At 35.8% G+C, this 13,428-nt stretch overlaps 1 protein-coding gene across 1 annotated transcript; it reads right to left on the bottom strand.

Moving 5' to 3' along the window:
- Positions 1 to 4,336: 4,336 nt before the first annotated feature.
- Positions 4,337 to 5,272, bottom strand: LOC129641589 (olfactory receptor 6C2-like). The gene has a single exon (XM_055566265.1). The coding sequence runs from the start codon at positions 5,270 to 5,272 to the stop codon at positions 4,337 to 4,339; it is 936 nt and encodes a 311-aa protein (XP_055422240.1).
- Positions 5,273 to 13,428: the final 8,156 nt, after the last annotated feature.

The following is a 13,428-nucleotide window of genomic DNA, read 5'->3' as shown; positions in this document are numbered from 1 at the left end:
AAAGACCCTGATGCTGTGAAGGATTGAAAGCAGGAGGTGAAGGGGATGACTGAGGATGAGATGGTTGTATGGAATAACCGATTCGATGGACGTGAGTTTGAGCAAGCTCTGGGAGTTAGAGATGGACAGGGAAGCCTAGCATGCTGCAGTCCATGGGGTCGCAAAGAGTTGGACACAACTGAGCTACTGAACTGAACTGACTAAATATCATTTATTATTACCAAAGAATTATTCATATATAATTAATGTATAAATACTTTGTGCTCAGTTGCTCAGTCATGTGCACCCTACAACTCCATGGGCTCTAGCCTTCTGGGCTTCTCTGTCCATGGGATTCTCCAGGAAAGAATAGTGGAGCAGGTTGCCATTTTCTTCTCCAGGGGATCTTCCTGACCCTGGGATCAATCCCATGTCTACTGAGTCTCCTGGGTCTCCTGCATTGGCAGGCAGACACTTTACTACTGAGCCATGTTGGAAAACCCAACATTTTATGTTTGTATTTTGTTTATGACACATCTCGCTCAATTTTAGTACTAGTAATTATTCTTTGGGCTCTTCCTTGAAACTCTCTTGATGCTTCTGCTGAGGCAGGTACAGTTACTTGTTAAATAGCTCCATTCAAAATCAATAAAAGTAGTTTTGGATCCTAGTTATGTCACTTGCTAGTGATAGTTTACTTAATTTAATTTTTATTTCTCCATATTTTTCCAGTGAAAATTATGACTAAAGTGTGGGGTAATTTTCAGGTTTATCAGTATTATGAACTTTTACTATCAATTTTTAATAAATTTTGGCTTATATTCTATTTCATTAAAAAGTTTAAAGATCCCTAATGTTACTTTTGTATTTTTCATGTTCCTATAAAATTTCTCATTTTGCATTATCAGAAGTACTCAAATCACCATGTCAGAAGATGATTTATTGCATAACCAATATTTGTCTAGGTGCCAGGAATAAGAAAGTCTATAATTTGACACATGGGTTAAACTTCTCCAAGGCATTTACCGCTTAGAATAGAGTAAGAACTTAGAATAAAGAAAAAGCAAACATGAAAGTGTAGTTTGATAAGAGATATGAGAGCAGCAGATAAGTGATGACAGGTGTGGATGAGTAAGACTAATCGAGTCTTGATGGTCATGTTGGTGGAGGAAGAATAAGACAATATCAGCAAAAGATTTCTTGTGGAAATGTCATTTAAAATGGAGGACCCTGGAACTGTGTAGCTGAAATGAGTGGAAAATTCCTGCCTGCAGGTGCCATGATAAATAAAGTCAAGTAAGAGAGCAAACGTCAAAGGACATTAAAGTAGGCTGATTCTGAAAGTTCAAGACGGTGAAGAATTTAACAAGTAATTAAATGCTGTTCTTTTCTTGAGAGCTGTAATTGGGTGCATATTTTGAACTCTTGGAAAGACTAAGTTTTCATTTCAAAAATAAATAAATCATTTTACTGAAATTAGTATGCACATTTTCCCCATCTCCTGCATATTTGGGTTGCTGCTTATTTATTTATCTAGCCCAATGGGGTTCCTTAGACTTTCTGCTTTGTCTTTATGATTTAACATTTCAGTAGTTACAATAGTGTCAATCTCTTTTATGAAATTTCAACACAGGTTTTAATCCTTAGCAGACATTACAAAGGCATTTCTATCTTTAATCTATGTTTTATTGGTAACTTTTTTGTCTTTTTTAAATTTTTTAACTTCACAGTATTGTATTGGTTATTGGTAATTTAAAAATAACTTTTATATTGATTAGATGCATTTAATAAATACAATAAATATGTAAATTTTGACTTAAGGCTTTCTTATTGGTAAAGGCTTTTTTGAAATTCTTTTTTGAAATTTTATTTTATTTTTTAACTTTACAATATTGTATTGGTTTTGCCATATATCAATGTGAATCCGCCACAGGTATACACGTGTTCTCCATCCTGAACCCTTCTCCCTCCTCCCTCCCCGTACCATCCCTCTGGGTCGTATTTCTTTCTTTTTTATTAATTTTTAAATTTTATTATTTTTATTTTTACTTTACAATATTGTATTGGTTTTGCCATATATCAACATGCATCTACCATAGGTGTACACGTGTTCCCCATCCTGAACCCCCCTCCAACCTCCCTCCCCATACAAAATATTGCTTTAGAATTTTGAGAATTTTTTCCTTGTTACCAGTGAAAATAGTATTCTTTCTTTTTAATATTATTTCTTTCCTCATTTGAGTACTTTTTTTTTGAAAAATTATATGTAATATTTTCAGGACTGTGAAAGAATGTTTGAGAGTGAGGACTTCCTTAGATTTTCTTTATTTTTTTGGTAAAGTTTGTAATTCTCAAAGATTTGATTTATAAAGGGGCTATTGTTCAGTCACCAAGTCATGTCTGACTCTTTGCGACCCCATGGACTGCAGCAACCTAGGCTTCCCTGTCCCTCACCATTTCCCAGAGTTTGCCTAAGTTCATGTCCATTGAATTAGTGATTCCATTCTACCATCTCATCCTCTGTGGCCCTCTTCTCCTTCTGCCTTCGATCTTTCCCAGCATCAGGGTCTTTTCCAATGAATCAGCTGTACGCATCAGGTAGTAGAAGTGTTGGAGCTTCAGCTTCAGCATCAGTCCTTCCAGAGTATTGAGGGTTTATTTCCTTTAAGATTGACTGGTTTGATCTCCTTGCAGTCCAAGGGACTCTCAAGAGTCATCTCCAGCACCACAATTAGAAACCATCAATACTTCGGTGCTCTGCCTTCTTTATTGTCCAGCTTTCATATCTGTCATTGACAACTGGAAAGACCATTGCCTTGACTATATGGGACTTTGTAAGCAAAGTGATGTCTTTGCTTTTTAACACACTGTCTAGGTTTGTCATGATCTTAGCTTTTTTTTTTTTTTAATTGAATTTTAAGCTGGCTTTTTCACTCTCCTTCACCTTCATCAAGAGGCTCTTTAGGTCCTCTTTGCTTTCTGCCATTAGAGTGGTGTCATCCGCATATCTGAGGTTGTTGATATTTCTCCCAGCAGTCTTGATTCCAGCTTGTAACTCATCCAGCCTAGTATTTCACACGATGTGCTCTATGTATAAGTTAAATAAACAGGGCGACAATAAACAGCTTTGTTGTACTCTTTTCTCAATCCCGAACCAGTCAGTTGTTCCATACATGATTCTGACCATTGCTTCTTGACCTGCATACAGGTTTTTCAGGAGACACGTAAGCTGCTCTGGAATTCCCACCTTTTTAAGAATTTTCCATAGTTTGTTATGATCCACACAAAGACTTTAGTGTAGTCAATGAAATAAAGATAGATGCTTTTCTGGAATTCCCTTGCTTTCTTTATGATCCAGCAAATGTTGGCAATTTGATCTCCAGTTCCCGTCCCTTTTATAAACCCAGCTCAAACATCTGGAATTTCTATACAGAAGGGAACTATAGAAATGACTTAATCAGAATGGAAGACCAGATTTCACTTAGGAAGAGACAATAGAGGATATCAGATCAGATCAGATCAGTCTCTCAGTCGTGTCCGACTCTTTGTGACCCCATGAATCGCAGGACGCCAGGCCTCCCTGTCCATCACCAACTCCCGGAGTTCACTGAGACTCACGTCCATCGAGTCAGCAATGCCATCCAGCCATCTCATCCTCTGTCATCCCCTTCTCCTCTTGCCCCCAATCCCTCCCAGCATCAGATTATTTTCCAATGAGTCAACTCTTCGCATGAGATGGCCAAAGTACTGGAGTTTCAGCTTTATCATCATTCCTTCCAAAGAAATCCCAGGGCTGATCTCCTTCAGAATGGACTGGTTGGATCTCCTTGCAGTCCAAGGGACTCTCAAGAGTCTTCTCCAACACCACAGTTCAAAAGCATCAATTCTTCGGCGCTCAGCCTTCTTCACAGTCCAACTCTCACATCCATACATGACCACTGGAAAAACCATAGCCTTGACTAGACGAACCTTTGTTGGCAAAGCAATGTCTCTGCTTTTGAATATGCTATCTAGGTTGGTCATAACTTTCCTTCCAAGGAGTAAGCGTCTTTTAATTTCATGGCTGCAGTCATCATCTGTAGTGCTTTTGGAGCCCAGAAAAATAAAGTCTGACACTGTTTCCACTGTTTCCCCATCTATTTCCCATGAAGTGGTGGGACCGGATGCCATGATCTTCGTTTTCTGAATGTTGAGCTTTAAGCCAACTTTTTCACTCTCCACTTTCACTTTCATCAAGAGGCTTTTGAGTTCCTCTTCTCTTTCTGCCATAAGGGTGGTGTCATCTGCATATCTGAGGTTATTGATATTTCTCCCGGCAATCTGAAAATTGTTAAGGGAACCTGACTTCAACATTCTCTTAGTTCTTTGAGACCAGTAGAATTCTTTTGAGTAAATCTTTAAATGCTTGTTTCACTTGTTTGTTCCTCAGAGTATAAATAAATGGGTTTAACATGGGGGAAATGGAAGTCGTAAGTATTACTACTTGCTTATTAATGGTCACTTCATCTTTTGATGAAGGTTTGATATAGACAAAGATGCAGCTGCCATAGGTGATAGAAACCACAATAAAGTGGGAAGAACAGGTGGAAAAAGCTTTTGTCTTTTGCTGAGCAGAGGGGAATCTTAGAACTGTTCTGATGATACATATGTAGGACAGAACAACACATGTAAGAGTCATGATAAATATCAACACACAGCAAACAAGAGTTATCTCTTCCATGAACCATGGATCTGAGCATAAGATCTTCAGGAGTGGATAAACATCACAAAAAAAGTGATCAATGACAGAGTCACAGAATTCCAGGTTCAGTCCCAAGCAAAACGGTGGAAAAACAATTAAGAAAGTGGTTATCCAACAGCAGAAGATAAGCATTTTGCAGAATCTGTGGTTCATGATGGTCATGTAATGCAGGGGTTTGCAGATGGCTACATAGCGATCATAGGACATGGTGACCAAGAGAAAGAATTCTGTTATACCAAACATATATGTAAAAAATAGTTGGGACAGGCAAGCATTATAAGTAATGGTCCTGTCTCCTGTTAATATACTGTATAAGAATCTAGGAATGCAGGCAGAAGTGAATGAGATTTCTAAGAAGGAAAAATTTTGGAGAAAAAAGTACATCGCAGTTTTAAGGTGAGAATCCACTAATATGAGGGTTATGATGACCAGGTTTCCAATTATATTCAACATGTATGTGATGAGTAGAAATATAAAAGTCAAAATCTGCATTTGTAGGTTATCGGTTAATCCCTGGAGGATGAAACTGAATACTGATGTGTGGTTTCTCATTTCTGGGCCCTGACTTCTGTACAGTCTTCCTGCAAAACTGAGGGAGGTATAATCTGACAAGAAAGTGAGAAAATGTTTTACAGTAGCTTTTGTTTAGAAAAGCTAAACAATATATCTTACATGTATTATCTGTTACCCAATAAGTGAGTATTTTTAACTAATTCATGCTGTAAGCTCTGTTGATATATCCCTTGATAGGTTAGAAACTTGGCATTCAAACATTTTTGACCACAAAATATGGTGAGATATGCATTTTATATTGTAATTTACTGTACATGCAAACACACACAAATATATATACTTACACAGCTTTGCAAAAAGAATTTAAGTAAAATGCTAACCCTCAGATGCCCTGTTTTCTGATATTATACATGTAATCTATAAAGATTACATATCAACCACTATGCTGTATATCTGAAACTTAATATCAACTATACTACAATTTTTTAAATAAATAAATGCAAATATGATCACATTGATTTTACAGTCTGCTGAATGGTTGTAACCTGTGTTTGAATAAAAAGACATTTCATTTTTAATGGTTTCTTTAAATAATACTCTCCAAGTAATATCTAAATTTTCTCTGATATTTTAAAAATGAACACTATCATTTTAGCATATACTTCAGAATAGATCTTTTATAGCACATTTTTCCCCTAGGAAAAATGAAATAATTAATTTTAGGATATTCTGTTTTCTAAGAACATGTCACATATCACTAATTGAAATTTTGCACAGTTTAATTATCTGGTTGAAGGGTTTCTTTTCCCCTGGATAAATTGAAAACAAATGACAGTTCTGTATCAATTTGCCAAAGCAGTTGAGGATTCTGTTCCACTGATATGACAAGCCTATACTTAATATACAAAGTATGGTTCATATATTGAAACTTCCTTGCTGAGGTCTTTCTTATGACTTTCTACAATTGTTTATACCTTTAAGTGATTGTCACTGATTTCCCACTTTGGTGCACAACACAGAGAGTATTTGACACATACTGAATTCACTAAGCGAAAATATGTTTTGTATACAGCTGAAGAATATTATTCTTAATGTGTATCATTCAGTCTGATATGTATCTGCCTGAAATACTCAGACTCCTTTTGATCAAGTCACTGATGTTATAATCATCTGTAAGTATTAAATATATTCTCCAGTCTGACTACCATCTTTAGATTATAATAAATTTCTGTAACTCCATCCAGACTTTCAACCTTCTCAGTTGCTTCTGATAAGGCTTCTGAACATGCCACTCCACTGAAACACCATGTGGCAATTTTAGCTGTTATTTCCTTAAGTTTCAATGAAGTGTAGACCTTTTTATTTGCACCTTTTGTTGCAATTGACCAAATTGGTCCATCTATCCTGATGCTTATGTTGTTCTAGATGCATTTTTTGCACAATATCCACACTCCTGGTTTTTGTTCTGCCCTTCTGGTTTCTCCTTTATAAGAACCTCTTCCTCTATTCATCTTTATAACACAGATATTTCTCACACTTTGCAAGTACACCATCTTCTCTGCTTATCTAGGAATTTTTTTCTTGAAATTGTTGAAATCCTGTGACATCAATTTATTATTTGAAGAAAAAGGAGCCTATTATACAAAGTGAAATAAGTCAGAAAGAGAAAGACAAATACTGTATATTAATGCATATATATGGAATTTAGAAAGATGGTAACAATGATCCCACCTGCAGGGCAGGAAAGGAGACACAGATGTAAAGAACAGACTTTTGGACTCAGTGGGAGAAGGTGAGGGTGGAATGATTTGAGAGAATAGCACTGAAACATGTACATTACCATATGTAAAAGAGATGACCAGTACAAACTGGATGCATGAAGCAGGGCACTCAAAGCCAGGGCTCTGGGACAACCCACAGAGGTAGGGTGGGGAGGGAGGTGGGGAGGTTCAGGATGGGGGGACACATGTACATATTTTTGATGTATGGCAAAAAACCACCACAACATTGTAGTTACCCTCCAATTAAAATACATTAATTGAAATTTTATAATTATAAAACATTGAATATTTAATATTACATCTTTCAATGTTAATCATCTTCATCTGACAATTTCCCACTCTCTTTAAGCACACATGTTCACAGTGGGATGCCTTCTCCACTGCATCTCTGTTCACTTCTTGCTTTACTCCTTGTTCTCTGTTCTAAAACCAAAAGCTAATTTGGATTGATCTATATGAACAACTGAAATGAAGCTAGAATTTTATTAGCCTAACCCTATCTTGAAACTCTATTGACACTGCAGGTATATTTTCACTTAATTCCACTGTTTCTCTGACCCAGACACAGGGAAATTCTATTTCTTTGTTTGGTGGTCTTGGAGTTATGGAGAGTGGCTCTAGAAACACACCATGTGAGAGTCAGGTATTGTAGTCATCGTAGGTGGACTATCTCTCTGGAAAGTATTTTTATCAAACCATTTGTGCTTTTCTCTCCTGGTGAATCCATCTGTTTGCTGTTTCTGACTTATATCTGGCATTTATTGACTTGTCCCTCCATTTCCTGTTTAGACTTTTGGAGGAGTCTCCTAACCTCCAAAACCACAGTAAGAACTATGTGTTTTGCCACACAGTATGTTTACATTGTATTTAAAATCCCATTGAATGTAATAACCACAGAACTGAAGGATTCTGCCATATATAAATAAATGTAGATAATACTTACCTTTAAGGACTTCCCTGGTGACTCAGCAGTAAAGAATCCACCTGCAATGCAGGAGATGCTAGTTCAATCCCTGGGTGGGGAAGATTCCTTGGAGAAGGGAATGGCAACCCACTCTAGTACTCTTATCTGGGAAATCCCATGGACAGAGAAGCCTGGTGGGTTGCAGTCCATGGGGCTGCAAAAGAATCAGACACAACTTTGCAACTAAACTACAGTTATCCTTAGACCTAGACCAATTTATATTCCATAATAAATGGAATCAATTTTAAAAGTAAGCTGACATCTCTTACTTTTGCCATATCCCTGCTTCCAATTGCAGGGATTCTTGTTGGCTTTTGTATTTGGTAGAGGAAATGTTCTAGGTGACTTTCATTTAAAAAAAATAAATTTATTTATTTTAATTGGAGGTTAATTACTTTACAATATTGTATTGGTTTTGAGCCTATTATACAGAGTGAAGTAAGTTTAGGTGACTTTCAAATCACACTATAACCTCTTCACTCAGCATGTACACAACAGCTGCATTAAGGTCAAAAGTACTACATGACTTATCACTTTGCCTGGCAGAGAATATTTTCATTTATGCCTTCTCTTCATGCTTCATTGATACACTGGAGAGAAATATGTTAACACCAGAGATTAAGGACTGCAGTTCTGGATTTGGACCACTAGCTGCTCTGTGGTGGTTCCTCAGCCAACACCAAGTGAGCATGACACCAACACCGGCTGAGACAATTTCTCTCTCCAAATTTTGTTCAAGGCAATCAATAATTGTTTTTGAGAAAACATAATTTCCCTTAGAAATGCCAGTTATCTGGATATGCTTTGGTGTCAGTTTATTGCTGTAACATATTCCCTTACTGCAGAACTGGGAGCTGCTCTTGGCCCATTTCCCGTATTAAACCTCCCAGAGTTTATAGGCTCCATTAAAGAGAAAGAAGACTGTGAACACATGTTTTAGGATGAGCTGGGGGTTGTTCCAAATATGTGAGCATCACATATGTAACAATAAACTAAACAAATACTAACAACAAGTTGGGCTTCCCTGGTGGCTCAACTGGTAAAGAATCTGCCTGGAATGCAGGAGACCTGGGTTCAATCTTTGAGTTGGGAAGATCCCCTGGAGGAGGGAATGGCAACTCACTCCAGTATTCTTGCCTGGAAAACTCCGTGGATGTGGAGCCTGGCAGGCTACAGTCCATGGGGTCACAAAGAGTCAGACAAGACTGAGCAACTAACCCAAGTACCAACAATAAGTTAAATCATTGGGATAATTAAATAGAAGCACCAGACTAAAGATACAGAAAAGAACTGCAATTGCAGCCCACCTACTTCTCGTTTCTTCAGTCTTCAGCCTTCTAGTTGGTGCCTTACACAACTCTGGAAACTTCAGGCACTGTCCTTGCCCCTAAATATCTTGAAAAATGAATTGACATTGCTTGTCTGACTGCTACCTGTGTACTTCTCTTGCCTTTTAGAGAACTAAACATTTTAAACAGTGCAAGGATCTTAATATCAGGAGATAATACACAACTGAAGGCTGATTCTAAAAGTCCTTCATTTCATGTATTTTAAACTCACCTGCTATTTATGAGTGCAAAATCCAGCATCATCAGTACCCTGGATCAGTTCAAATTTACAAACTCTTGCTTCTTTTAATAAAAATTCAACTAACTGTTCACATCTCTGTAACTATGCCAAGATATATCAAACTATTTATAAGTGATATTTTTTGTCTCTTAAATATCACAGAGGTGGCAGATTCAGTTGGTTTTTAATCCCTGGACATCTTGAGAGATGAAGGTAAAGGAGACTATGTTTGCACAAGCTTGTACGTGGACTTCTGGTCGCTATTACTCGTGGACCTATGCTCCCCTTACAGGCAGTTCTGAGATGACACTGACTTATCTGATCTTTTCATTTCTAACATGTTGCCAAGACTTTCCTACCAAGGCATTTGTGCTCCTTTGAAAGGTATTTGCTACTCCAAGGTCTGGGGAAATATAAGGAACTCTCTCTAGTTTGGATAGTCATGCTATTCAAACCTTCCCAGACTATGTGAAAATTTCTGTCAGTTACAAATTCAGTGTTTGTTTTATGTGCCAAACAAGAAACCAAGTGAATAAGCATGAGTCCTAAGTGAATTAAGGTTTAAATTCACTTATGAATCTTTTATGTAATCTTCTGGCAAAAGTCCTGAAATATGCAGCCATGGGGACAGTGTCCTCAGGGAGCTAAAGATTCCACAATGACATTCAACAGAGAACTTTTACATGAAATAAAAATAGAATGATAAAAGGCAAACCTATCTTTCTTCCTCTGTTCCATAACATCTATATTTGCTACTAGCTGTTCACAGAATAAAATTACACCTTACTCCTTCCAACTTAAGTTTACTTTTAGTAATTACTGCTTATTATTAATATAAACAGGCTTCCCAGGTTTCTCAGTGGTTTAAGAATCTGACTGCCAATGCAGAAGGCACAGGAGATGCCGGTTTGACCCCTGGGTCCGGACAATCAATTCCCTGAAGGAGTAATGGCAAGTTACTCAATATTTTTGCCTGGAGAATCCCGTGGACAGAGGAGCCTGGGGGACTATAGTCCATAGAGTCACAAAGAATTGAACACGACTGAGCGACTGAGCACAGACACACAGATAAAAGTTTAAGAGCTTCCCAGGTAGTGCTAGTGTTAAAGAATCTGCTTGCCAATGCATGAGAGTAAGGTTCGAGGGGCTTGATCCCTGGATCCGGAATAGTCATTGGACTAGGAAATGACAACCCACTCCCATATTCTTGCCTGGAAAATTTCACAGACAGAGGAGTCTGGTGAGCTAGAGTCCATGGTGCTCAGTGCAAAGAGCCAGACATGATTGAACAAGCATAGGCACAAGGTTTTTAATGTGATTACCCTCAGTAATTTTGGAGGATTTTGTTTATACTTTCTCATGCTATTTTAAAATATTTTTGGGAAGTTACAGATAACATAAAATAATCATTCTGAACTCTTTAAAAGGTACAACTCATATTATTAAGTACATTCTTATTGGTGTATATTTCTCTTAATACTTTAATACATACATCTAATTCTGTTTTTTTTTTCTTATAATATCTAGTGCTTACTATTTATTATAAGTTATAAAGTAATTTCTAGTTATCATCCACAATTTTTATTTATTATAAAATTAAATTAACCAAAATAGAAAAGTTAAAACTTAAATATAACAACCAATATCAATAGCTCAGATTACAATTTTCCTGAAATTTCTTATGCAAATAAGAATAGTCACATTAATTGTTATATTTCAAAACATACAACTTTCTTTCCATTTTGTTTTTCAAACTATTTTATAATAAAAACTTTTAAATAAACTAATTTTCAACTCAATAATTATAAATTTACATTATCAGTTGGGGAACTATGTAGTAGTCCCTTTAGAGCATTCCAGCATAATCTGAAATCAATTCTAACAATCGAAACTTTGTGGTTCCTAAAAATATTGTAAAGTAATTAGCCTCCAATTAAAATAAATAAATTTATATTAAAAAAATGACTGCCTCAGCTGGTATGATGTTATATAATTCTACAGATTTTTAATAAATTTATGTAGTTTCTTTCTAAGTAAACTGTAAGATGCAATGCAAAATACATTTTTGTACAAATGTCTTTGTCTATTTACAACATTCCCTAGAAGTGAGCATTATTGCTATTTCTTCTGTGTGTAACCACAACTTTGCTATTAATGTGTGTTACAAATATTTTCCCAGTTTTTACTGTTCTTTATCTGTGTTTACAGTTTTTCCTTAAATAGAATATCATGTTACATTTCTGAAAAAGTTTATATTTTTCTGATTAAGACATATAGTTTTTCAAATCTTCATCCTTTATATTTTTAAAATGAGATAGTGTCATATTTTTCAACTTTTTTTTTCCTTTGCTGAATTTTTTTTTTAATTTTATTTTATTTTTAAACTTTACATAATTGTATTAGTTTTGCCAGTTTAGTAGTATTAAGTACATTTCTGTTGCTGCATATTCCCCTTAATACTCTAAGACACAAATCAATGCTGTTCTTTTCTTGTAATCTCTATGAATACTTGATGTGAAGATCCTAGTTCCTAACAAGGCAAGTCGCTCAACCTGATGTTTGTCATTCTTCCTTTTGTTGGACTACTTTACAGCACACTCTTGGCTAGTGTATTGTGCTGAATGGTAATACTTTCTTTTAATTAACCATATTATTTCAGATTTAATAAAAAAGTATTATTCATCTTTGTAATATCTTACTCCTGTTGGTTCACAGGTATTTTCCTTTCTTGGATTGCTGCATTTTTCCTTCTTGCTAGAGTATACCATTTAAGAATTCTATTGATTATCATAAAAGTTACACCCTTTGAGTCCTATCATTTCTTAAATTGTATTAACTGAAGTCTCATTCTTAGGTGGTTCTTATCCCACGTGTATAATTTTCTATTGGACACAATTTTCTGGAGAAATTTCTTCTTTACTAAAACTTTCAGTGATGAACATATTTTGTATACTGATACATTAATACAATACAGTAGATTGATAATCATTCTTAGGTGTTTAGGATTTTTATTTATACTATTCTTTTATAAATTAATTTTTATTGGACTGTAGTTGTTTTACATTGCTGTGTTAGTTTCTACCATACAGCAAAATGAATCAGCTGTATATATCCTCCATTTTGGACTTTTTTCCCCATTCAGCTCACCACAGTGCATTAAGTAGAGTTCCTTGTGATATATAGTAGATTCTCATTTCACACATAGTGTGTACATATGTCAATATCAATCTTTTTATTCATCCCACCACCTTCTTCCCTCTTTAGTATCCATATGCTTGTTTTCTACATCTGGGTCTTTATTTCTGTTTTGCAAATAAGTTCATCTGTACCATATTTCTAGATTCCACATATAAGTAATATTATACAATATTTGTTTTTCTCTTTCTGACTTACTTCACTCTGTATGACAGTCTCTAGGTCCTTCTATTTGTAGGGACAAATGCACTACTTTGTTCCTTTATATGGCTGAGTAATTTTCCATTGTATAAATGTACCACATCTTTAAAAAAATCCATTCTTCTATTGATGGAATCCATCAATCGATTTTTAAAAATCCATTAGTCTATTTAGGTTGCTTCCATGTATTGGCTATTGTAAACAGTGCTGCAATAAATGTTTAGATACATGTATCTTTTTGAATTATGTTTCCCCCCGTTCAGGTATATGCCCAGTAGTGAGATTGCTGGGTCATATGGTAGATAATGTTTAGATTTTTAGGTACCTCCATACTTTTCTCTGTGGTGGCTCTATCAGTTCATATCCCCATTAACAATGTAGGAGTATTCCATCTTATCCATACACTCTCCAGCACTTATTTCTTATAGATTTTTGATGATGATCATTCTGACCATAATGGAATGCCACCTCAATATAGTTTTGAT

This window comes from Bubalus kerabau, chromosome 1 (genome assembly GCF_029407905.1).
Source record: "Bubalus kerabau isolate K-KA32 ecotype Philippines breed swamp buffalo chromosome 1, PCC_UOA_SB_1v2, whole genome shotgun sequence".
Classification (NCBI taxonomy): Eukaryota; Metazoa; Chordata; class Mammalia; order Artiodactyla; family Bovidae; genus Bubalus; species Bubalus kerabau.
Note: the sequence above shows the minus strand (reverse complement) of the source record. Positions and strands in the feature narration are given on the sequence as shown.